Source organism: Salvelinus alpinus, chromosome 9, assembly GCF_045679555.1.
Source record: "Salvelinus alpinus chromosome 9, SLU_Salpinus.1, whole genome shotgun sequence".
Taxonomy (NCBI): Eukaryota; Metazoa; Chordata; class Actinopteri; order Salmoniformes; family Salmonidae; genus Salvelinus; species Salvelinus alpinus.
This window is the reverse complement of record NC_092094.1, coordinates 50,370,589-50,394,868: the sequence shown is the minus strand read 5'-3', so window position 1 is coordinate 50,394,868 and position 24,280 is coordinate 50,370,589. Positions and strand designations below refer to the sequence as shown.

Genomic DNA, 24,280 nt, shown 5'->3' with positions numbered 1-24,280 from the left:
ACGGGACTCCGTACGTACGGGAGTTGCAGTGATGAGACAAGACTGCAAATACCAATTGGATACTACAAAATTGGGGATAAAAAAAGGATTAAACAAAAAAGAAAATTAAATGCAGTGATTGCCGAAATGATTCAGCAATCATGATTTGAAAAACACTGTTTCCATCATAATTTGTCACAATAAAGGAAGTTCTACATATGAAAAATCCACCCGTCTAACGGATAATGTTGATCTTTTGAAAATGTCTCCTATATTTGCTGTTTCAATACACGTCGCACTTTTTTGTTGTTGTGTCATTGCTTTTGTCAAATAAACCCGGGTCAATGGAAACCTGCCCACTGATATCACCCCAAATGAACAAGGTCACATATGTACACTTAGCCTACATCTCAGGTCGAATGAAGCAGCATCATTGAGATAGGAGTTTGATGACTGACTGATCTAAAATCAACCAGAGACAATTGTGAAATGCTCCAAGGTTTTATTGGTTTAATACAGCATATTCATTCCAGTATGTTATTACCAGAAGCAACATTAGCTTCTCTGTATCTTTGTGTTGATATCAATTTCAATATTTCACATGAAATAATAAATTATGAATACAGCATTTACACAAAAAAAGATATAAATAATTGCAAAAAATTATGAAAAGGAAACAAGTAAATCTGACAAACGAGAGATCACACCAATGAAGTTACATAGAAAACCTGTCTCAAACTGAATCAATTAATTTGGACGCAATGAGGGATTAACAGATGATGTAACATGCCACAGAGAGAGTTTGAGTGAGGCTGGGATAGCTAGAAAAGCAATACATGACATTTCCACAATCAGAGTTATCCAGCACAGATATATACAAGCTTATAAGATCCCACTGCCCCACATTGAATAGCAGTGACAACACACACTTTCCAAAAAGACAATCCTAAGCCAACCTTTAAATTTTTTTACATTTTACCTTTATTTAACTACGCAAGTCAGTTAAGAACAAATTATTATTCACAATCACGGCCTACCCCGGCCAAACCCTAACGACACTGGGCCAATTGTGCGCCGCCCTTTGGGACTCGCAATCACGGCCGGTTGTGATACAGCCCAGGATCGAACCAGGGTTTGTAATGACGCCTCTGAGATGCACTGAGATGCAGTGCCTTAGACCGCTGAGCCACTCGGGAGCCCTATCCTTCTCCTAGCCCAGATTAAAAGGTAAATGTAATAAGAGTTTAGACATGTACAGATAAAGTCAACCATGTCTTTAAGCATACAAGGGTGAAAAAATCATAGGCAATATTCAGAAAACCCTGAATGACAAATGCATCTCCTGTCTTCCAAATGAGATAAATCAATTCACTAGAAACAAAACAAAAATTGCAAAGTAACTGGACCCCTTATATAAACACTGTAGAGAGCAAAATAAATGGTAACTTAAAGCAGCTCCTATCGACAAGATGTAGTCGAGGGTCAGAACACAAATGAATGTTATGTTACCTTGTTCAACCTGTTATTTCTGTCTTCTTCCCTTATCTACCTGCGGACATTGCACTTCGACCCCCTCTCCCCTATGGGTTCTACTGATTCGGGAGGGGAAATGGTGTGGAGAAGGAGGTAAGGTAAAGGATCAGTATCAGGGGTCAGCATAATGTCCACCTCTGTGACACCGCCATAGCACAGGGACTTCCTGTCCATCAGGGAGTCTCAGCCTCTTCTGGACCAACCAACAGCAGGATCTCGTGACTGAGGATGAATGTAAAGAAGTAGACACAGAGGTCAGCGAAGACGTCGCCCATCTTCTTGTAGGTTGCCATGGAGCGGTTGATGACCTCCGCAGGGATACCAGACAACAGGAGCGCGGCAGTCAGCACTGTGGTTTGCATCTTCTTCTCAACCTGGTGGATGATGGAAGGTTTTTACACGTGTATGCATGCACAATACACAGGTTATGACCATATATGCCTGACCCATTTGGTATACACTATATATACAAAAGTATGTGAACACCCCTTTCAAAATGTGTGAATTCGGCTATTTCAACACACCCGTTGCTGACAGGTGTATACATCGAGCACACATCAATAGAATCTCCATAGACAAACATTGGCAGTAGAATGGCTACTGAAGAGCTCAGTGACTTTCAACGTAGCACCGTCATAGGATGCCACCTTTCCAAGTCAGTTCATCAAATTTCTGCCCTGCTAAAGCTGCCCCGGTCAACTGTAAGTGCTGTTATTGTGAAGTGGAAACGTCTAGGAGCAACAACGGCTCAGCCGCGAAGTGGTAGGCCACACAAGCTCACAGAAAGGAACTGCCGATTGCTGAAGCTCGTAAAAATCATCTGTCCTCGGTTGCAAAACTCACTACAGAGTTCCAAACTGCCTCTGGAAGCAACGTCAGCACACTAACTGTTCGTTGGGAGCTTCATGAAACGTGTTTCCATGGCCGAGCAGCCGCATACAAGCCTAAAATCACCATGCGCAATGCCAAGTATCGGCTGAAGTGGTGTAAAGCTCGCTGCCATTGGATTCTGGAGCAGTGGAACGCATTCTCTGGAGTGATGAATCATGCTTCACCATCTGGCAATCCAACGGATGAATCTGGGTTTGGCGGATGCCAGGAGAACGCTATCTTCCCCAATGCATAGTCACAACTGTAAAGTTTGGTGGAGGAGGAATAATGGTTTGGGGCTGTTTTTCATGGTTCGGACTTGGGAAGGCCTTCTCCTGTTTCAGCATGACAATGCCCCCATGCACGAAGTGAGGTCCACTGTCAAGATCGGTGTGGAAGAACTTGAGCGGCCTGCACAGAGGTATGGGATGAATTGGAACGCCGACTGTGAGCCAGGCCTAATCGCCCAACATTAGTGCCGACCTCACTAATGCTCGTGGCTGAATGGAAGCAAGTCCTTGCAGCAATGTCCCAACTAGAGGTTGACCGATTAATAGGTATGGGCGATTAATTAGGGACGATTTCAAGTTTTCATAACAAATCGGTACTCAGCATTTTTGGACGCCGATTATGGCTGATTACATTGCAATCCACAAGGAGACTGCGTGGCGGGCTGACCACCTGTTACGCGAGTGCAGCAAGGAGCCAAGGTAAGTTGCTAGCTAGCATTAAACTTATCTTATAAAAAACAATCTTAACATAATCACTAGTTAACTACACATGGTTGATGATATTAATAGTTTAACTAGCTTGTCCTGTGTTGCATATAATCAATGCAGTGCCTGTTAATTTATCGAATCACAGCCTACTTCGCCAAACGGGTGATTATTTAACAAAAGCGCATTCGTGTCAGGGTATATGCAGCAGTTTGGGCCGCCTGGCTCGTTGCGAACTGTATGAAGACCATTTCTTCCTAACAAAGACCGTAATTCATTTGCCAGAATTTTACATAATTATGACATAAAATTGAAGGGTGTGCAATGTAACAGCAATATTTAGACTTAGGGTTGCCACCCGTTCGATAAAATATGGAACTGTTCCGTATTTCACTGAAAGAATAAATGTTTTGTTTTCGAAATGATAGTTTCTGTATTTTACCATATTAATGACCTACGGCTCATATTTCTGTGTGTTTATTATATTATAATTAAGTCTATGATTTGATATTTGATAGAGCAGTCTGACTGAGCGACGGTAGGCAGCAGTAGGCTCGTAAGCATTCAAACAGCACTGTCCTGCATTTGCCAGCAGCTCTTCGCAATGCTTGAATCACAGCGCTGTTTATGACTTCATGCCTATCAACTCCCAAGATTAGGCTGGCAATCATATAGTGCCTATAAGAACATCCAATAGTCAAAGGTATATGAAATACAAATGGTATAGAGAGAAATAGTCCTATAATAACTACAACCTAAAACTTCTTAACTGGGAAATTGAAGCCTCACGTTAAAAGGAACCACCAGCTTTCATATGTTCTCATGTTCTGAGCAAGGAACTTAAACGTTAGCTTTTTTACATTGTATATATTGCACTTTTACTTTCTTCTCCAACACTTTGTTTTTGCATTATTTAAACCAAATTGAACATGTTTCATTATTTATTTGAGACTAAATAGATTTTATTGATGTATTAAGTTAAAATAAAAGTGTTCATTCAGTATTGTTGTAATTGTCATCATTACAAAAAAATATATATATAAAAATTGTCCGATTAAATCGGTATCTGCTTTTTTTGGTTCTCCAAAGATCGGTATCGGTGTTGAAAAATCATAATCGGTCGACCTCTAGTCCCAACATGTAGTGGAAAGCCTTCCCAGAAGAGTGGAGGCTGTTATAGCAGCAAAGGGAGACCAACTCCATATTAATGCCCATGATTTTGGAATGAGATGTTCGACGAGCAGATGTCCACATACTTTTGGTCACGTAGTGTAGCTGTGCTTCATTCACTATATATTAATGCCAAAAGGTCAAGCGGTATCTCTTACCTTTGGAAAATATTTGTACAACCCCATGTAGGCCAGTTCGAGGGTGAGGAATGGTGCGAATATGGACTGCAAAAGGGAAGAGTAGCCTAGTTAATAAACTGCTTCAACAAATCCTTACTCTCATATTACCATACGTGCGGCATAATCTAAAACAGAATAAGTCAGTGGTATTAAACAAAATCAAAGCTCTCAAGGGAAGAGACAACACTTTTCCGATCAGACTCACCAGATACTTGCAGACAAAAACCCTGACAAAGAGAGCAAGGAGGACACTGCCGACAAGCCTGAAGAGCCTGAAGGAGTCCAACTCATCTGGGTCTGAGCCGGCTGCATCCTGGGCTTGTTTCTCATTGGCCAGTTGGCCTCGGAGCTTCATGGCGTCATCAAAGCGGGACAGGTACTTCTGCAGCCCTCTGCGTGGGGATCCGGAGCGGCTGGGCTCATCGGCCGCCAGCTGGGCCTCTCCGCGTGGCCTCTGACGGACGCCCGGTGTCACGTCCTTGTCCACACCGCCACCCAGCACCTCGCTGGTGTCTGGCAGGGGATACCCTCTCCTCTCTGAGAGATCACTGTGGGGGTGGCTGCTGCCTACTGCCTCCGGGAGGAATGGAGACAGTGTGGGGGAGGGGTATGTTGACCACGAGTTGCTCCTGTCCAAGTCCAGATGGAACACGGGTGCCGTGACACTTCTGGACGCTCCTGTTGGGACAAGGTCGGGATTGACATGACGTTGTCAGTGTAATGGATTAGGCTAACTAGATTTCTCTGTGATATGACCATAGAGATTCTATATATGGATATATTGAATGCAAATCAGTAAGCTTGTTAGATAATACAGAAGAGCGCTGAATTGTCATGACTGCAGCACATTTCACACTGATGCAAAGGTTTATTTTCTAGCTCACTGCATCATGGTCCATAGCAATAGCGGTGTGTGGGTAAAATCAATGGGGAAGCCAAGCCAGGAAAAAAGCCTTAATACAATAATACAACCTGGTTTGTGATAATTGCGTTGGTTGCTCTAGAACAATAAGAAGAAAGTGGCAGAATAAATTTAACCACTCCTTCGTTTAATCACAAAACTGGAGAGCAACACTGCCCTATCAAGCAAAAAGGCAGTGACTGCTCATAGCGTGGAATTGAGAAAAATTGCTTTTATTTACCCTGGTTTCACAGTAACTTTATCCAGTTACTGCTCAAACACAATAGATTAAGCATGTATTTAATGCAGCAAAAATGACATAACTAATTTTCGACCAAATGAGCAGTTACTGCCTTTTTGCTCGGTAGGGCAGAACATGTGTCTGGTGAAGTCCACAAAACATATTGCATGTAACAAACAGTTACATGACCTACAGCATGGTCAAGGTTAAAATGCTTGCTCGCTAGCCTAACTTCTTTTCATGGACAACGATGCGCCAGGCGAGCTAGTTAACATTATCCTACTAAACCTAGCTACACGTTTTACTTCCATCCTCTCAGGCCAGGGGCACAGTGTATGAATTTATGGTTGGATCAGAATCGCCGTTATAACCATTGGCCAGTATGGAGAACTAAGTAAAACCCCAAGTCCAAATCTACATACATAGCTATTATTTTATTTTTCCTAAATTAGCCAACTACCCACTGGAGGACAATGACACAAGACGCAACAATTCAAGTTTTTTCTGTCAATAAGGTTTGGCTTCTGATGTGATTGGTGTGAATCCAAATCCAAACTGGCTTCCCTTGACAAGTGTTTTTGGTGCACCAGGAACATTCACAGTTGAGCTTATTGATTGGCTATTATTTTATACTTTTTTTTATCAAGGGAGGCCAAATGCTTGCTGGCTTCCCTTGCATTCCATGCTATAGGCAGGAACAATGTCATACTCTTTTTGACCAGACAGCATCAGATAGCTGGGCTACACATACAGTACCAGTCAAAAGTTTGGACACACCTTCTCATTCAACGGTTTTTCATTATTTGTACTATTTCTACATAGTTTTGATGTCTTCACTATTATTCTACTATGAAATAACACATATGGAATCATGTAGTAACCAAAAAAAGTGTTAAACAAATCAAAATATTATACATTTGAGATTCTTCAAAGTAGCCACCTTTTGCCTTGATGACAGCTTTGCACACTCTTGGTACTCAACCATCTTCATGAGGTAGTCACCTGGAATGCATTTCAATTAACAGGTGTGCCTTGTTAAAAGTTCATTTGTGAAATTTCTTAACGCATTTGAGCCAATCAGTTGTGTTGTGACAAGGTAGGGGTGGTATACAGAAGATAGACCTCTTTGGTAAAAGACCAAGTCCATAGTTTGGCAAGAACAGCTCAGATAAGCAAAGAGAAACGACAGTCCATCATTACTTTAAGACATGAAGGTCAGTCAATACAGAAAATGTCAAGAACTGTAAAAGTTTAAAAGTACAACTGATTGGCTCAAATGCAATAAATTCCACAAATTAACTTTTAACAAGGCACACCTGTCAAAGCTGTCATCAAGGCAAAGCGTGGCTACTTTGAATAATCTCAAATATAAAATATATTTTGATTTGTTTAACACTTTTTTGGTTACTACATGATTCCATAGTTTTGATGTCTTCACTATTATTCTACAATGTAGAAAACAGTAAAAATAAAGAAAAACCCTTGAATGAGTAGGTGTGTCCAAACTTTGGACTGGTACTGTACTGAGACGAGAGGGTCGCCGTTTCGTTCGCTCGGATGCTTTCTCTGGTGAGATACATTCAGCCTCTTGTGAATTGAGAGACAAAAGATCAATAATTTAGTATTGTTTTTTCCTGGTACATTTTTGGGGGAAGCCTGGCTTCCCTTGGCATCCATGAATACACGCCACTGGTTCATAGTAGCTAGTAGATTGTAACAGGGTAATGTGAATTTTTTATCAACCTTCTCAATGAGAGAAGATTTGAAATTGTCAAGATGGCGGCGTAAACATTGTTTGATTACTTCATGGAGCAAAACATTTATTTTATTTAATAACAGAATTTTATAAATTCAAACAAACCCCCTGTTACTAGACATGGACATTAGGCAGATTTCCATTGACCTAGATTTAATTCTAAATGCCTACTGCTTGCAAAATCTATTTACATTTTTTTTATTTTTATAATGTTTCTATACAGGACAAGGATTGTCCTGACTTTCAAGAATGCCTGTTGAATTGCTTCGCCTTGCTTTTATGGCTGGCAAGTTTCACCATCCAATTATTTCAGATCTACAGGAGTGCAAGTTTCACCATATGACAGTTGTGGCAGCTCCACCATGGCACAGACAGTGGCGATACGTTGGAACATGAGAATTATTAGAATATGGCAAATATTGGAAGACAATTGTGCCGAAGGAAATGGCTGGCGTTTTACGATCCCGTAACCAATTGTAATATTGTGTATGTTTTTCCGCAACTTATTTCGTACATAATGTTTCTGCCACCGAAAAGAGATTCTAGATAGCGATTACTCATCCCGTACTGGAGGGATACTTTTTCTTCAACGAGTCGGACGGGAAGGATTTACTTCAGATGCCCGACAAGGCCCTCATCCCCGTCATTCGCAGGAGAAAGAGACGGCGGTATCGAGAACGAAGGTCCGGGTGCCTTGTAAGGATACGTCGCCAAGAGAGGGTAATCTACCTTTACCATCGGTCCCATTAGCCAACGTACAATCAATCGATAATAAAATAGACAAACTACGATCACGTATATCCTACCAACGGGACATTAAAAACTGTAATATCTTATGTTTCACCGAGTAGTGGCTGAACGACGATACGAATAACATACAGCTGGTGGGTTTTAAGCTTTTTCGGCAGGATAGAACAGCAGCCTCTGGTAAGACAAGGGGTGGCGGTCTATGTATATTTGTAAACAACAGCTGGTGTACGAAATCTAAGGAAGTCTCGAGGTTTTTCTCGCCTGATGTAGAGTATCTCATGATAAGCTGTAGACCACACTATTTATCAAGAGAGTTCTGTATTTTTTGTAGTTGTCTATATACCACCACAAACCGATGCTGGCACTAAGACTGCACTCAATGAGCTGTATACGGCCATAAGCAAACAGGAAAACGCTTAGCCAGTGGCGGCTCTCCTAGTGGCCAGGGACTTTAATGCAGGGAAACTCAAAATCCGTTTCACCTCATTTCTACCAGCATGTTAAATGTGCAACCAGAGGGAAAAATAAAACTCTAGACCACCTTTACTCCACACATGTGAGGAGTAACCGTGTTTCACCCCCCTCTATACCAGGCGGTGTCAGAGGAAGGCCCTAAGACTCCAGCCACCCTAGTCATGGACTGTCCCCAAGCCATACGACTCTTGAACAGGTTACCGGAACAGGCTACCCAGACCCCTCTTTTATGCTGCTGCTACTCTCTGTTAATTATCTATGCATAGTCACTTTAACTCTACCTACATGTACATATTACCTCAATTACCTCTACTAACCGGCGCCCCCACACTTTGACTCTGTACCGGTATAGCCCCTGTATATAGCCTCGCTATCGTTATTTTACTGCTGCTGTTTAATTATGTTACTTTTATTTTGTATTTTTTGTACTTAACAATTTTTCTTAAAACTTCTTGTAAGCATTTCACTGTAAGGTCTACACCTGTTGTATTCGGCGCAAGTGACAAATAAAATTTGATTTGATTTATTAGTCAGTTATTGCATTCTATCCATGCTGGCTCTGGCAGGCTACCAGGGACATGAAACAGAGATGGAAGGGCATACAGGCTGTCGCTAATTTATTAATGCGCAATTTGCCTATATTGGTAATGGAAACACTTCAACCACTACATTTTTATTAGACAATATATTACAAAAAAATTGTAAAGGTGTGACTTCATTACGTCCAGGTGTTTTTATAGACACAAGATATTTAAATGGCAACGCACCCTAGCAGGCAAATTTCACATCTATTTTCTAAGGAAACTTCATATTTGGTCCAACTCAATGAGTTATAAAAACATTTAAATGCACCCCCCTCCCCAATGTAAAAAAAATATTTTCACACAAGCCTCTCCTTGTATTGTAAAATAAATTAAACACCCTCCCCCCTCAGAATTAACTCAAAATAATGTTAATGACCACAAATAACAATACCTGCTGTAGTGACCCTGTGCTTATAAACATGAATATCAACTTTGCCACTCCAGCATGCTTTTGGGACACAGTCGAAGCCACGCAGGGCTACAGGCAAGAAGGTTGAGGTTTCGCCCACCAACAAGCTCACTCTCCTGTTTCATTACACTACAATCAGAGCTGGCTGCAGACAATGATCAGCTTGGAGGAAATCAGATCTCGACAAACAGAAACCACATCCCTCCTTACCTTGTAGGCTTGCCCAGTATCGAAGGCTTGGTTTGACAATCTCCGAATGTCATTAAACATTTTGGTGTTTTGTCTCTTTCCATTCATCAATTGGCCACTGCACAGTTTGGATTGATTGATTTTATTTGTCAGTTAAAAAAATATATATATATATTCACAAAGATTTTTTCAAATTACTGGGATTGCACGATAAATATCGGGGGACTAATTTGTGGTCCCCATTTTTTACGTAAATATATATACAATTACATAGATACAGACACATTACAGACATAGAGACGTAAAAATGCCCAACCTACAGATGAGTATGAGGGGGCAGTTTAAGTACAATTCTTACAAGCTTGTTTGGCTGGTAGCTTATTTTTTAGATGTTTGGAGCTGCTGGTGAACCATGATGTGCAGGCATAATCAAAGTGACACTGGCCTATAGGCTTAGGTGTCCACTGTATGATATTAATAGTTGAATACATATACTGCCTATATAAAGGAAGAGAAGCTTAGGCCTAACACCAGAGATATAGAGATATGCTGGTGGCATGCTACGACACTCACAGTAAATTTCGATCTGTCCCTTAGATTTCTGGCTTTCGAGGGAGTTTTTCTAAGCCACTGTGCTTCTGCATTGCTTGCTCTTTTGGGTTTTAGGATGCGTTTCTGTATAAGCACTTTGTGACAACTACCAATGTAAAAAGGGCTTTATAAATAAACGTGATTGATTGATCTAAAAACGCCTATCAGCCAGCTGGCTGAGTAATGGTCTGACTGTCCATTGAAGCGAGCTGCAAGCTAATATAAGCTATCAAGCTAAACAATTTGCTTGTCTCATCAGCCAGCAAACCCTTGACCACCACTTAGGTTTTCCTTACCGTTGTTTTCAGCTTCAGCTTTGGTGAAACCCACAATTCTGTTCATTCTGTCTTCGGAATTCATGAGCAATTTTCGTCTCCGAATTTCTGCTCTTCTTTGCGCAGAAGAAAGACAGGTTTTCTCTTCTGGTGTATTTAGACTAGTGTCATCTGGACACTGCATGGTTTCAGAAATATTACGATTATTTCATATACAAGACACAATATTCTGATCGTGTAGACAAATTCTTAGATTGTTGCACTTTACTGCAGCTGGATACAACAGAATGGGGCCTGCCTGTATTGTCTGTGTAGTGCGCACGTTGATGATCTCATCATCTACGTAAAGCTAAAAGGTTCAAATCGTCTTACACGGAACACGTCTTAACATTTGTAATGATCCTTTTTCACTTGCTTTTTTCAAGTGTCAAAAGTAATTTTAACACGTGTTCTTTACACCTGTCCAGTGCGCATTTACAGGTCATTAGAACGGTTTTTATAGTCATTTTTACATATATTCATTACACCTGTCCAGTCTGTATTTACAGGTGATTAGAACGCTCGTTATGGTCATTTTTATATATATTTTATATATATTCATTACACCTGTCCAGTGTGTATTTACAGGTGATTAGAACGCTCGTTATAGTCTTTTTTACATATATTCATCACACCTGTCCAGTGAGTATTTACAGGTGATTAGAATGCTCGTTATGGTCATTTTTACGTGTTCATTACACCTGTCCTGACACCTGGAGACGGGGGTACATTTTGTTCTATGAGATCATCTTCATTAGTTAACGTCACATTTTGTGATTTTTTAAAGCATTTATGTATTGAAAAAAAGCACATAAAGGCTCCATAATTCATAAAGGTCATGTTAAATGACTGATCTTATCTCATGGAAGAAAACATTAAATATCTCCTAAGGCCATCTTAACCTCTTCTCAAGGCTTTTTTTCAGCGTTTTTTGTCATACGTCATATTTCCACCGTTATTACATTTAAATTTTAGTAACTTATCAGATGCTTTGGTAATATTTTGCTAAATACATATAACTCACATCTCTGGGCCATCTTTTAGCATTTTCCTCATAGTGACACACATTTTTTGCCTTTGTTGGTCTAATTACACCAATATCAATACCTTTATGGCATTGAAAAATCTATTCAGTTCCTCCAAATTAAAATAAGTCATGGCCAACTTGAAAATAGGCTGCTGTGACTGATTGTACACTAAATCTATAATGACTCTATTAAACTTTTCCAATGGGTATCCTTGTTCTGTGGGAAATGTGGTGTAGTTATCATCTAGGGTACCATGTGATAATAAAGCACATCCCAAAACTGCCTGTTTTGTCTCTATATACCCATAAAATGCATACAGCTATGACACCCCCCCATGTCATTAACATTTCAATTATTTCATACCTTATTTTATGTTGTATTATCAAGTTAACATATCAATTGCCTTATTTTGGTACTGGTACTCCTTGTATACGACTCATTATTGATTTTATTGTGTTACTTTTAGTTTTTTATTTCGCAAATATTTGTATTTGTTTTTAACTCTGCCTTGGTGGGAAATGAGCTCCTAAGTAAGCATTTCACAGTAAAGTCTACACTTGTCATACTCTGCGCATGTGACCAATAATCTTTTATTCTGCAACGATTGTTCCCTGATAATACAAAATTACATTTCAGACCCTCTATCCTCTTGACCCAAACAACCAATGCCAGTGATAACCACATGTAGATATGTCACATGCACAGGGTCTCAGGTATAGTTGCAGGGTACAGTGAAATACTTCAGCTCTGAGCTTCAACAGTGCATCTGAGTGAAACAATAAAACATTTAATAATAATCATTTAGCTACCTCCCATAAGTGGTTATCATAACAGAATAAGACCCTCATAATGATTTTCACCAAGGTCCATGTATAAAACTTTGCCACCCCAAAGTGGACAAATAAGTCAAACTAATTTGAGATGCTTACAGTGACTCAAATTAAGAAGGAAATGTTGAACCATGTTTGTCCTTGTCCTGCATTGTGTAGTCCATATTTTTCTTTAAGTGTGCTTTATATGCATTTTCTGCTGTCAATTCAGAATCCATTCCGTTTCTGTATAACGTGAGCAATACAATCAAAGTCTATTGCTATTGATATCAAAAAAGTGTCCTAGTGGTTAGCTGACTAATTGAATGACTGACTGACTAATAGACTCCCGGTGATGACAACAATACAATTCTAGAGCTCCATTCCAAGAGTATAGTTGATCGTTTTTCACTTTAATTAGCTATCCATCATGTCTCCTTGTCTGAAGATTCAAGCTGTATGTGTGAAAACACATTTTAATGACACTTTCCATCCACCAGATGGGGCTGTTTGTGAGAAAAGTACCTACTTTTCCAAAACCCCATCTGTTAGATAAATAAAGGAAAGCAATAGTCACTCCTTTCCAAACCACAAATGCTGGATTAAAATATGTATTCTAAAAAGGAATTTATAAACTGTTAAGGAGGCAACGAAAGAAGGACCAGGGTGCGCAACATTTGAGAGAAATAAGCTTTTTGTGCGTATGGAAAATGTCTGGGATCTTTTATTTCAGCTCATGAAACATGAGAGCAACACTTTACATGTTGTGTTTATATTTTTGTTCAGTGTATATATATCCATGTGAAAACGTGCTACAAACTGAGACGTCATCGCTCAAATTGATAATCCAATGTTTTGCGAATAGCTGGCTAGCAAATATCTACTATTATCTTAAGGCTACATCTCTGCACCATTTATTTTGTCATTGATAGGCTGTACATTTACCTGCTTATTCCCTGACATTGTCCAAGTTCTGATTTCTCATTAATTCTCCCTTCCTCCTCTGATGTATTCCATATTTCCCACTTCCTCACCAGACGGTAGCAACAAATTATTCATCAACAACTTTAAAAAAAAATGGTAGTAGACATTTACAGATCATAGTCTAGCCCAAAAATAATGAGACTGTTTCAGCATGTAAAAAGTAACAGTACAAAACATACATCATTTTAGAAAACATTGAAAAAGTCAACATAAAATAACAAGTGTTGTGACTGAATAGATATTTAATAAACGTTTCAAAACAATACATTATACTATAGACCTGCAAAATTACTAACGTCCAGCATAAAAAACATTTGAAACAGAATTTACTGAAATAGTTCTGTATTTATTTCAAAAGATGTAACAATTGTTCATGAAGCAAACATTGTATGACTTGGTGAAGATGTGGGAGAAAGAAGCAGTCTGTTTTCCTCCCCCTCCTTCATCCGTGGTGCTCGTTCAACATAGCATTTGGAGATTCCTGTGAACATCAACAGTCATAAACATGTCATTCTGAACAGCACCATCTTCCTAACAAGAATTTAGACCAGTTGACAATTCAACAAAATTCAGTCTTGTCCATGTTGATTATCGGTACAACATGAGACAGATCGCAAGATAGCAAGCTGTGACTTGTTGCACCACATAGACTTACAGATCTAGTTTTTTCAGGCATCAAGATAAAAACAGCATACAAAAAATGTGGTTCAATTATTTCCAACTCACTACAAGTATGGTACTACGCTGAGAAACATATAGGCAACACTAAGAAGTTCTGTGATTCTTCTCCTATATGGCATAACTATAACCTGCTGACAAACAATAAGCCTTTTGTGTGCCCATTGTGGGCAGATAAGGGTGTGCATAACTTGCGAGTCATGTATAATGATAAGGGGCTAATACCTTTACAGGACCTCAAACAAATGTATTCACTTCCAGGCTTTTCATGATTCCTTTACCGACAGTTAACATCTTTGTTAAAAGCTTATGGTGTACCATGGGATGCCCCATTAACATCCCACATAATGCTTACATGGATAGCCCCTTCATTAACATCTAAAATGGTCTCTGACACTTATGATTGGCTGCTGTCTGTTAAATGCTCTACATTGGGTGTCACTGTAGTATAGAACCGTGAAATGCAGGGATTGGGGCACGACCTGAACTGGGATACCATTTGGGAAAATGTATTTGTTACCTCTAAAAACCCAGCACACCAGCTCATACATTATAAGCTTATACATAGAAGTTATGCAACTCCATTTAGACGTTTTAAGATGAAGCTGATTCCTACTCCCAATATGTGATAGATGAATGCTGTTGGAACACTAATGCACATGCTTTGGGAATGTCCTGTGGTTTCCCAGTTCTCACATGTTTCAGATTTCCTTACAAAAAGTATGGGTTTCCCTGTCAACAAAGATCCACCTTTATTTTTTTTAATCCAGGGTTACTGTAAGCAGTTTAGTCACCTCAACTTGCTCAAATTCCACATTATTTATTACAAGATTTAGTTGAAGTTTAGGGTTTAGTGAATGATCTTTTCCAAATACAATACTTTTAGTAAAACATTTTTTAGGACTAATATATTCCTTGCCACCCACTCTGAAACGGACTGCAGCTCTTAAGTTTTGCAGTCATTTCAGTCGCTCAGTCGTCAAAGCCAGTGGCATGTCGTTAGTAAAGATTGAAAAAAGTAAGGGGCCTAGACAGCTGCCCTGGGGAGTTCCTTATTGTACCTGGATTATGTTGGAGAGGCTTCCAATAAAGAACACCCTCTGTGTTTTGTTAGACAGGTAACTCTTTATCCACAATATAGCAGTAAAGTGTATAGCCATAACACATACGTTTTTCCAGCAGCCGACTACGATTGATAATGTCAAAAGTAGCACTGAAGTCAAACAAAACAGCCCCCAAATCTTTTTATCGTCAATTTCTCTCAGTCAATCATCAGTCATTTGTGTAAGTGCTGTGCTTGGTGAATGTTGGATGTCCTTCCCTATAAGTGTGCTGAAAGTCCGCTGTCAATTTGTATACTGTAAAATAGTCATGTCATTTCACTTTGTCATTTATCTTTGTTTCATGGTGCAGTTTCATCTTCTTTTTACTCAGTTTAGTCGCATGATTTTTCAATTTGCAATATGTTTGCCAAGCAGATGTGCCGCCAGACTTATTTGCCATTCCTTTTGCCTCATCCCTCTCAACCATACAATTTTTTACAAATCCTCATCAATTCATGGTGATTTAACAGTTTTAACATTATTTTTCCTAATGGGTGCATGCTTATTAGTAATTGGAATAAGACATTTCATAAATGTGTCAAGTGCAGTGTCTGGTTGCTCCTCATTACACACCACTGACAAACAAATATTCTTTACATCAACAACATAGGAATCACTACAAAACGTATTGTATGACCTCTTACACACTATTTTAGGCCCAGTCTTTTGAACGTTGGTGTTGCTAGATATGGCTACTATATTGTGATCACTACATCCGATGGATCTGGATACTGCTTTAAAGCATATAGCTGCAGCGTTAGTAAAGATGTGATCAATACATGTTGATGATTTGATTCCTGTGCTGTTTGTAACTACCCTGGTAGGTTGACTGATAACCTGAACCAGGTTGCAGGCACTGGTTACAGGTAGAAGCGTTTTCTTGAATGGGCAGCTTGATGAAAGCCAGTCAATATTTAAATCACCCAGAAAATATACCTCTCTCTTGATATCACATACATTATCAAGCGTTTCACACATGTTATCCAGATACTGACTGTTAGCACTTGGTGGTCTATAGCAGCTTCCTACAGGAATGGGCTTTAGGTGAGAAAGATGCACCTGTAGCCATATTATTTCAACAGTATTTAACATGAGATCCTCTCTAAGCTTTACAGGAATGTGGTCCTGAATTTAAACAGCAACACCTCCACCATTGGCATTTCTGTATTTTCTGTAAATGTTATAACCTCATATTGCTACCACTGTATTATCTAAGTGAGTTTCAGAGATGGTCAGAATATGAATGTCATCTGTTACAGGCAAATTATTGATTTCATGAACCTTGTTTCTTAAAATGTTAACGTGAGCTATTTTGAGCACTTTTCTTCTGGGATGCTTACTTTTAATTTTTTTTCTAGGGGGTGGATCAGCTTTAATATTGCAGATTGTAGCCTCCATCAATGTAATTGTCTGCATCATTTCCAATCCCCCATATATTTTTGGGGTAAATATACAGCTGAAGTCTGAAGTTTACATACACTTAGGTTGCAGTCATTACAACAAATTGTTCAACCACTCCACACATTTTTTGTTAACAAACTATAGTTTTGGCAAGTCGGTTAGGACATCTACATCTAGTGGCCTATAGTAGTAGTCACCCGCAAAGTGTACCTTGATGAAATTATTATTTTAATGGACAAATAATGAGCTTTTCTTTCAAAAACAAGGACATTTCTAAGTGAGCCCAAACTTTTGAATGGTAGTGTACATACATAAGCATTCATACTTAAACACATACATACACACATGCACATTCATATATACACACACTTTATACCTTTATTATTCCCTGCAAACCCTACCACCCTTCCCCCAATTGGAGTAAACTAATAAACAATAACACGTAGGCTTCTCTGTTCAGTTTATACATATTATACACATTTTACAGACACAATATATTTTACAATAGTTCTATTTTGTTTGTTTTTAGTCCTGGTCTTTCTCTATTTCTGATGTCCATACAGTTTGATTTCTATTTGTAACTGTGCTATTCTATTTGTAACTGTAAGATTTCTGAACCTATATACATTTATACAGACCCCGTATGTCTTACATTTGTTATCTTGTTGTTATTAGTCTCACCCTTTAGCTCCATTCAACCCCTTCCATCTATCTCTTAACACCATCCATTTTGGATTTCTATTTGCCATATATTTTTCAACTGTGCTGTGATGCTCCACAAAAGTACTGAACCTTTCAATTCGCATAGCTTCTACAGATTGTAAATTAAAGATAAACATTTTTGCTAAAATAATTATTATATTATTGATCGTGTTACTATGACGATTCAAATACCCAGTATTGCTATCTGCAGCGTTAGTTCTTGGTAAATGTTGCAATTCTTCCACAATTCGTGGACCTGTGACCAAAAACGAGCTACATATAGCTAGCTATTTACATATACTGCATATAATTTATAAATAAACATTTGTTTTCTAAATATAAAGGCTTTTCGAAAAGAGAAAATCAACCATATAATTCCATTTATATTTAAACAGGGAAATTAATACTCTGAAAAACAAACTTCAAAGACATGTGTTTTCTATACTTGCAAACACAACAGGTGAAATAATCAGGTGTAAAAAATGCTTAACATGCTCACAACATGTGAAATAAAGTGCTTTATTCACCTGTTCATGCAAAAAAGACATGCGGAAGAATCACGTGTAAAAATGTACACCAAGCGATTACAACGCTAGAATGTTGTATTTTCAGACACATGGAATTGTGCCACTGCAAACGTTTTGAATGCCTGTGGAATAACTGGCATAATTTTATGCGTTCTTATGCACGGCGCAACGCAGTGCCTGGATACAGCCCTTAGCCGTAGTATATTGGCCATATACCACAAACCCCCAAGGTGCCTTATTGCTATTAAAAACTGGTTTCCAACGTAATAACAGTAATCAAGTAGTATTGCCATTGACCTTCTCCCGGACACTCTTCTTCAACCACTCCCTGTTCTTCACTGCCCCTGGTCCCATATATCCCTGGACTTTGTTACTGATCTTCCTCCGTCAGATGGCAACACAACGATCCTGATTGTGGTGGATACGTTTTCTAAAGCCACCCATTTAATTCCCAAGTTACCCCTCAGCCAAGGAGACGGCTCAGCTCATGGTGCAACACGTCTTCCGGATCCATGAACTTCCAGTCGACAAGGTCCTCAGTTCTCGTCCCAGTTCTGGAAGGCGTTCTGCACCCTCATTGGGTCGTCAGCCAGCCTGTCCTCTGGTTTTCACCCCCATCTAACGGACAGTCGGAGCGAGTCAATCAGGACCTCGAGACGGCTCTTTGTTGCTTCGTCTCCACCAACCCCACCACCTAGAGTCAGCAACTCGTGTGGGTGGAATACGTCTGTAACACCCTTCCCTGCTCGGACACTGGTCTTTCGCCCTTTGAGTGTTCCTTGGGATATCAGTCCCCGCTCTTCCCTGACTAAGAGGAATAAGTCAGCATACCCTCTGCCCAAATTAATCGTCCGCTCTTGCCATGCCTGGAAGAGCCTGAGCAGGGAAGGGTGTTACGGGCGTATTCCACCCACACTTCTTCTGAAGACCACATCCAGGTATCGGCGACAGGCGGATCGTTACCGGACCCCTGCTCCCCGCTATCGGCCCGGGCAGAGGGTATGGCTTTCCATTCTCTAAAATCCTTAGCCCCTCTTCTGTTCGTCTTCTGTTGCCCCGCACCCTCTGTATACATCTCACTTTTCATGTGTCTAGGATTATACCTGTCTCACAGCCCTTTGTCTCCAGTTTCCTTTGTCGCCTTGACCTACCGATTGCCTGCCGTCCTGTACCTGCCTGACTCTGATAACGACTCTTTGCCTGTCTTGACTTACCTATTGCATGCCCCTTGTACTATAATAAACTCTGAGACTCGTACTATTCGCCTCCTGTGTCTGCATCTGGGTCTTAGCCTGAGCCTTGATAGGTTGTGTCGGAAACTAAAAGGCTATTGGGATGCTATTTTTAATGCAATATCCAATATAACACAAGTACCTATAACTCCTGACCCACTTATAGCTATCTTGGGGATAACTGCTGGTAGTTCTGGAATAGCAAATGCGGAAGCAAATACAGTGCCTTTGGAAAGTATTCAGACCCATTGACTTTTCCCACATTTTGTTACGTTACAGCCTTATACTAAAACAGATTAAATAAATGTTTCTCATCAATCTACACACAATACCCCATAATGACAAGGCAGAAAACAGGTTTTTGAAATGTTTGCAAATGTATTTAAACTAAAAAAGAGTAAGTATTCAGACCCTTTGTTATGAAACTCGAATTTTAGTTCGGGTGCATCTGGTTTCCATTGATCGTCCTTGAGATGTTTCTAGAAATTGATTGGAGAATAAGTAACGTGGTCTGAATACTTTCCGAATGCACTGTACGTTGGCAAATGTCTGTCTGATTGCCAGAAAACTGATTTTGACCCACTGGAAAATCCCAAACCCACCATTTTACAATCAATGGGTTAATAGCATGTTGCAAAGTCTCACCTTGGAAAAAATGAAATGTACACTGTGGATCCACAACTTTATTTTATAAGACACGGCAACATTTTCTTTCTTTTGTTGGCACCGATACTAGTGTTTGATTATGTACCTGAGTTTACATTTGCACTCGTGTGTATATATATATGATGTGAACCTCAATATGAGGATATAAATAAAATAAAATAATTGAGGAACATTTGGGGTGGAAGGGGAGGGAGGAATTTGGACATGATAAAAAAAAACAATCTATTGCTGGTATTTTTTTTAAATAATGCTCTGTCATAAGTGACTCCTGTCTTTTTTCTCTTATTTCTTGAATGCTAAGCCATCTTGGAACATATCAGTTGGGCTGCGTTTGGATGGGAGGTTTGTTTTGTTTTGTTTTTTGTTGCTGGTTGGTCGTTTAACCAATCAGATCAGCTCTGAGAAAGATCTTAGGTGAAAATGTCTGGTGTGGTTGGTTGGAGGACCGATTGGTGGAGGGGAAATCAGAATTGGGCTACCTATGAAAACGCATGTTGATATTGTACATTGTTTATAGTGCTTTCGGAAAGTATTCAGACCCCTTGACTTTTTTCAAATGTTACGTTACAGACTTACTCAAATGTATTTAATCGTTTTTTCCCCAAACTACACACAATACTCCATAATTACAAAGCAAATTTACTTTAAAAAAAACATAAATCACATTTACATAAGTATTCAGACCCTTTACGCAGTGCTTTGTTGAAGCACCTTTGGCACCGATTACAGCCTCGAGTCTTTTTTGGGTGTAACGCAACAAGCTCGGCACAGCTGTACCTTGGGATTTTCCCCCATTCTTCTCTACAGATCCTCTCAAGCTCCGTCAGGTTGGATGGGGGGGAATTGCTGCACAGCTATTTTCAGGTCTCTCCAGAGATGTTTGATCGAGTTCAAGTCCGGGAACTGGCTGGGCCACTTAAGGGCATTCAAAGACTTATCCTGAAGCCACTCCTGCATTGCCCAGGCTGTGTGCTTAGGGTCGTTTTCCTGTTGAGCAGGTTTTCATCAAGGACCTCTCAGTACTTTGCTCCGTTCATCTTTACCTCGATCCTGACTAGTCTCCCAGTCCCTGCCCGTGAAAAACATCCCCACAGCATGATGCTGCCACCACCATGCTTCACCGTAGGTTTCCTCCAGACGTGACGCTTGGCATTCAGGCCAAAGAGTTCAATCTTGGTTTCATCAGACCAGGGAACCTTGTTTCTCATGGTCTGAGAGTCTTTAGCTCCAAGCAGGCCTTCATGTGCCTTTTACTGAGGAGTGGCTTCCATCTGGCCACTCTATCATAAAGGCATGATTGGTGGAGTGCTACAGAGATTGTTGTCCTACAAGGTTCTCCCATCTCCAAAGAGGAAATCTTGAGCTCTGTCAGCGACCATCAGGTTCTTGGTCACCTCCCTGACCAAGGCCCTTTCTTAGCAGCAATTCGACCACTCTGAACAGTTGATGTTGAGATGTGTCTGTTACTTGAACTCTGAAGCATTTATTTGGACTGCAATTTCTGAGGCTGGTAACTCTAATGAACTTATCCTTTGCAGCAGAGGTAACTCTGGGTCTTCCTTTCCTGTGGCAGTCTTCATGAGAGCCAGTTTCATCATAGTGCTTGATGGTTTTTACGACTGCACTTGAGTAAAGTTTCAAAGTTCTTGAAATGTTCCTTATTGACTGACCTTCATATCTTAAACAAAAAAATGTAAAATGTAATGATGGACTGTCGTTTCTTTTTGCTTATTTGAGCTGTTCTTGCCATAATATGGACTTGGTATTTTACCAAAGAGGGCTATCTTCTGTTTACCCCTCCTACCTTGTCACAACTCAACTGTTTGGCTCAAATGCATTACGAAATAATTAAATTCCTCAAATTAACTTTTAACAAGGCATTTGAAGAAACTTTCAAAGTTTGACATTTTACGGATGACTGATCTTCATGTCTTAAAGTAATATAGACACAGCACCTGTCAAAAGTTTGGACACACCTACTCATTCAAGAGTTTTTCTTTATTTGAACTATCATTGTCGCATATTAGTGAAGACATCAAAACTATGAAATAACACATATGTAATCATGTAATAACCAAAAAAATGTTAAACAAATCAAAATATATTTTATATTTGAGATTATTCAATGTAGCCACCCTTTGGCTTGATGATAGCTTTGCACACTCTTGGCATTCTCTCAACCAGCTTCATGAGGTAGTCACGTGGAATGCATTTCAATTAACAGGTGTTAATTTGTGTAATTTCGTCCCTTAACTTCTTATGGGCACCGTCCCACCTGGCCAACATCCGGTGAAATTGCAGAGCGCCAAATTCAAAATACAGAAATACCCATAATAAACATTCATGAAATATTGTTATACATCGGCTTAAAGATGAACTTCTTGTTAATACAGCCGCTGTGTCAGATGTCAAAAAGGCTTTACGGCGAAAGCATACCATGCGATTATCTGAGGACAGCGCCTTACAAAAGCATACAAACATTTTACAATCAAGTAAAGGAATTACAAAAGATAGAAATAGCAATATAATTAATCACTTATCTTTGATGATCTTCATATGTTTGCAGTCACAAGAGTCCATGTTACACAATAAATGTTTGTTTTGTTCGCTAAACGTCACCCTTTATGTTCCAAAAACTCAGTTTTGTTGGCGCGTTTTCTTCAGTAATCCACTGGCTCAAAGGCGGTCACGACATGCAGACGAAAACATCCTAATAGTACCTGTAAAGTTCGTCGAAACATGTCAAACGATGTTTATAATTAATCCTCAGGTTGTCTATTGTCTAAATAACCGATAATATTTCAACCGGACAATAGCGTCTTCAATAGAAAAGAACAACAACGAACGGCGCACAATCGGTCACGCGCTCAAAACAGCTCTGGTTCATTTAGAGTCCACTGAAAGAATGTTCTCATTCTTCCTAGTTTTTCAGAAAAAAAGCCTGAAACAATGTCTAAAGACTGACATCTAGTGGAAGCCATAGGAACTGCAACTTGGGTCCTATCCAAATACATACTGTATAGGCATTCAATAGAAAAGTACCCACATCAAAAATATCCCACTTCCTGGATGGATTTTCCTCAGGTTTTTCCTCTGTTATACTCACAGACAATATTGTAACAGTTTTGGAAACTTAAGAGTATTTTCTATCCAATACTACCATGCATATGCATATCCTAGCTTCTGGGCCTGAGTAACGGGCAGTTTACTTTGGGCACGTTTGTCATCCAAGGAGTGGCATTCAGAAAATAGCCCTATTTGGTAAAAGTCCATATATGGCAAGAACAGCTCAAATAAGCAAAGAGAAACTAGAGTCCATCATTACTTTAAGATAAGGTCAGTCAATATTAAAAATGTCAAGAACTTTTAAAGTTTCTTCAAGTGCATTCGCTAAAACCATCAAGCACTATGTCTGCTGCAGAGGATACATTCATTAGAGTTAACTGCACCTCAGATTGCAGCCCAAATAAATGCTTTACAGAGTTCAAGTAACAGACACATCTCAACACCAACTGTTCAGAGGAGACTTCGTGAATCAGGCCTTCATGGTCGAATTGCTGCAAAGAAACCACTTCTAAAGGACAAAAATAATAAGAAGAGACTTGCTTGGACCAAGAAACACAAGCAATGGACATTAGAACGATGGAAATTTGTCCTTTGGTCTGATGAGTCCATATTAGATTTTTGGTTCCAACCGCTGTGTCTTTGTGAGATGCAGAGTAGGTGAATGGATGATATCTGCATGTGTGGTTCCCACTGTGAAGCATGGAGGAGGAGGTGTGTGGGTGTGATTTGCTGATGACAATGCCTGTGATTTATTTAGAATTCAAGGCACAATTAACCAGCATGGCTACCACAGCATTCTGCAGTGATACGCCATCCCATGTGTTTTGCGCTTAGTGGGACTATCATTTGTTTTTCAACAGGCTGTGTTAGGGCTATTTGACCAAGAAGCAGAGTGATGGAGGGCTGCATCAGATGACGTGGCCTCCACAATCACCCAACCTCAACCCAATTGAGATGGTTTGGGATGAGTTCGACCACAGAGTGTTGGAAAAGCAGCCAACAAGTGCTCAGCATATGTGGGAACTCCTTCAAGAAAAAGCATTCCTCATGAAACTAGTTGAGAGAATGCCAAGAGTGTGCAAAGCTGTCATCTAGGCAAATGGTGGAGAGTTAGATGCACTATTGTAAAGTGGTTGTTCCACTGGATATCATAAGGTGAATGCACCAATTTGTACGTCGCTCTGGATAAGAGCGTCTGCTAAATGACTTAAATGTAAATGTAAATGGTGGCTACTTTGAAGAAGTAAAAATATAAAATATATTTTGATTTGTTTAACACTTTTTTGGTTACTACATGATTAAATGTGTTATTTCATAGTTTTGATGTCTTCACTATTATTCTACAATGTAGAAAATAGTAAAAATTAAGAAAAACCCTTGCATGAGTAGGTGTCCAAAATTTTGACTGGTACTGTATATATTGTTAGT

The 24,280-nt window shown here is 39.6% G+C and overlaps 1 protein-coding gene across 1 annotated transcript; it reads right to left on the bottom strand.

Annotated features, from left to right (window-relative positions):
* Positions 1 to 464: 464 nt before the first annotated feature.
* On the bottom strand, positions 465 to 11,021 carry LOC139530297 (guided entry of tail-anchored proteins factor CAMLG-like). Its single transcript, XM_071326561.1, has 4 exons — positions 10,639 to 11,021; positions 4,653 to 5,125; positions 4,427 to 4,492; positions 465 to 1,886 (listed from the first exon to the last, which is right to left on the bottom strand). The coding sequence occupies exons 1-4, from the start codon at positions 10,799 to 10,801 to the stop codon at positions 1,686 to 1,688; spliced, it is 903 nt and encodes a 300-aa protein (XP_071182662.1). The 5' UTR covers positions 10,802 to 11,021; the 3' UTR covers positions 465 to 1,685.
* Positions 11,022 to 24,280: the final 13,259 nt, after the last annotated feature.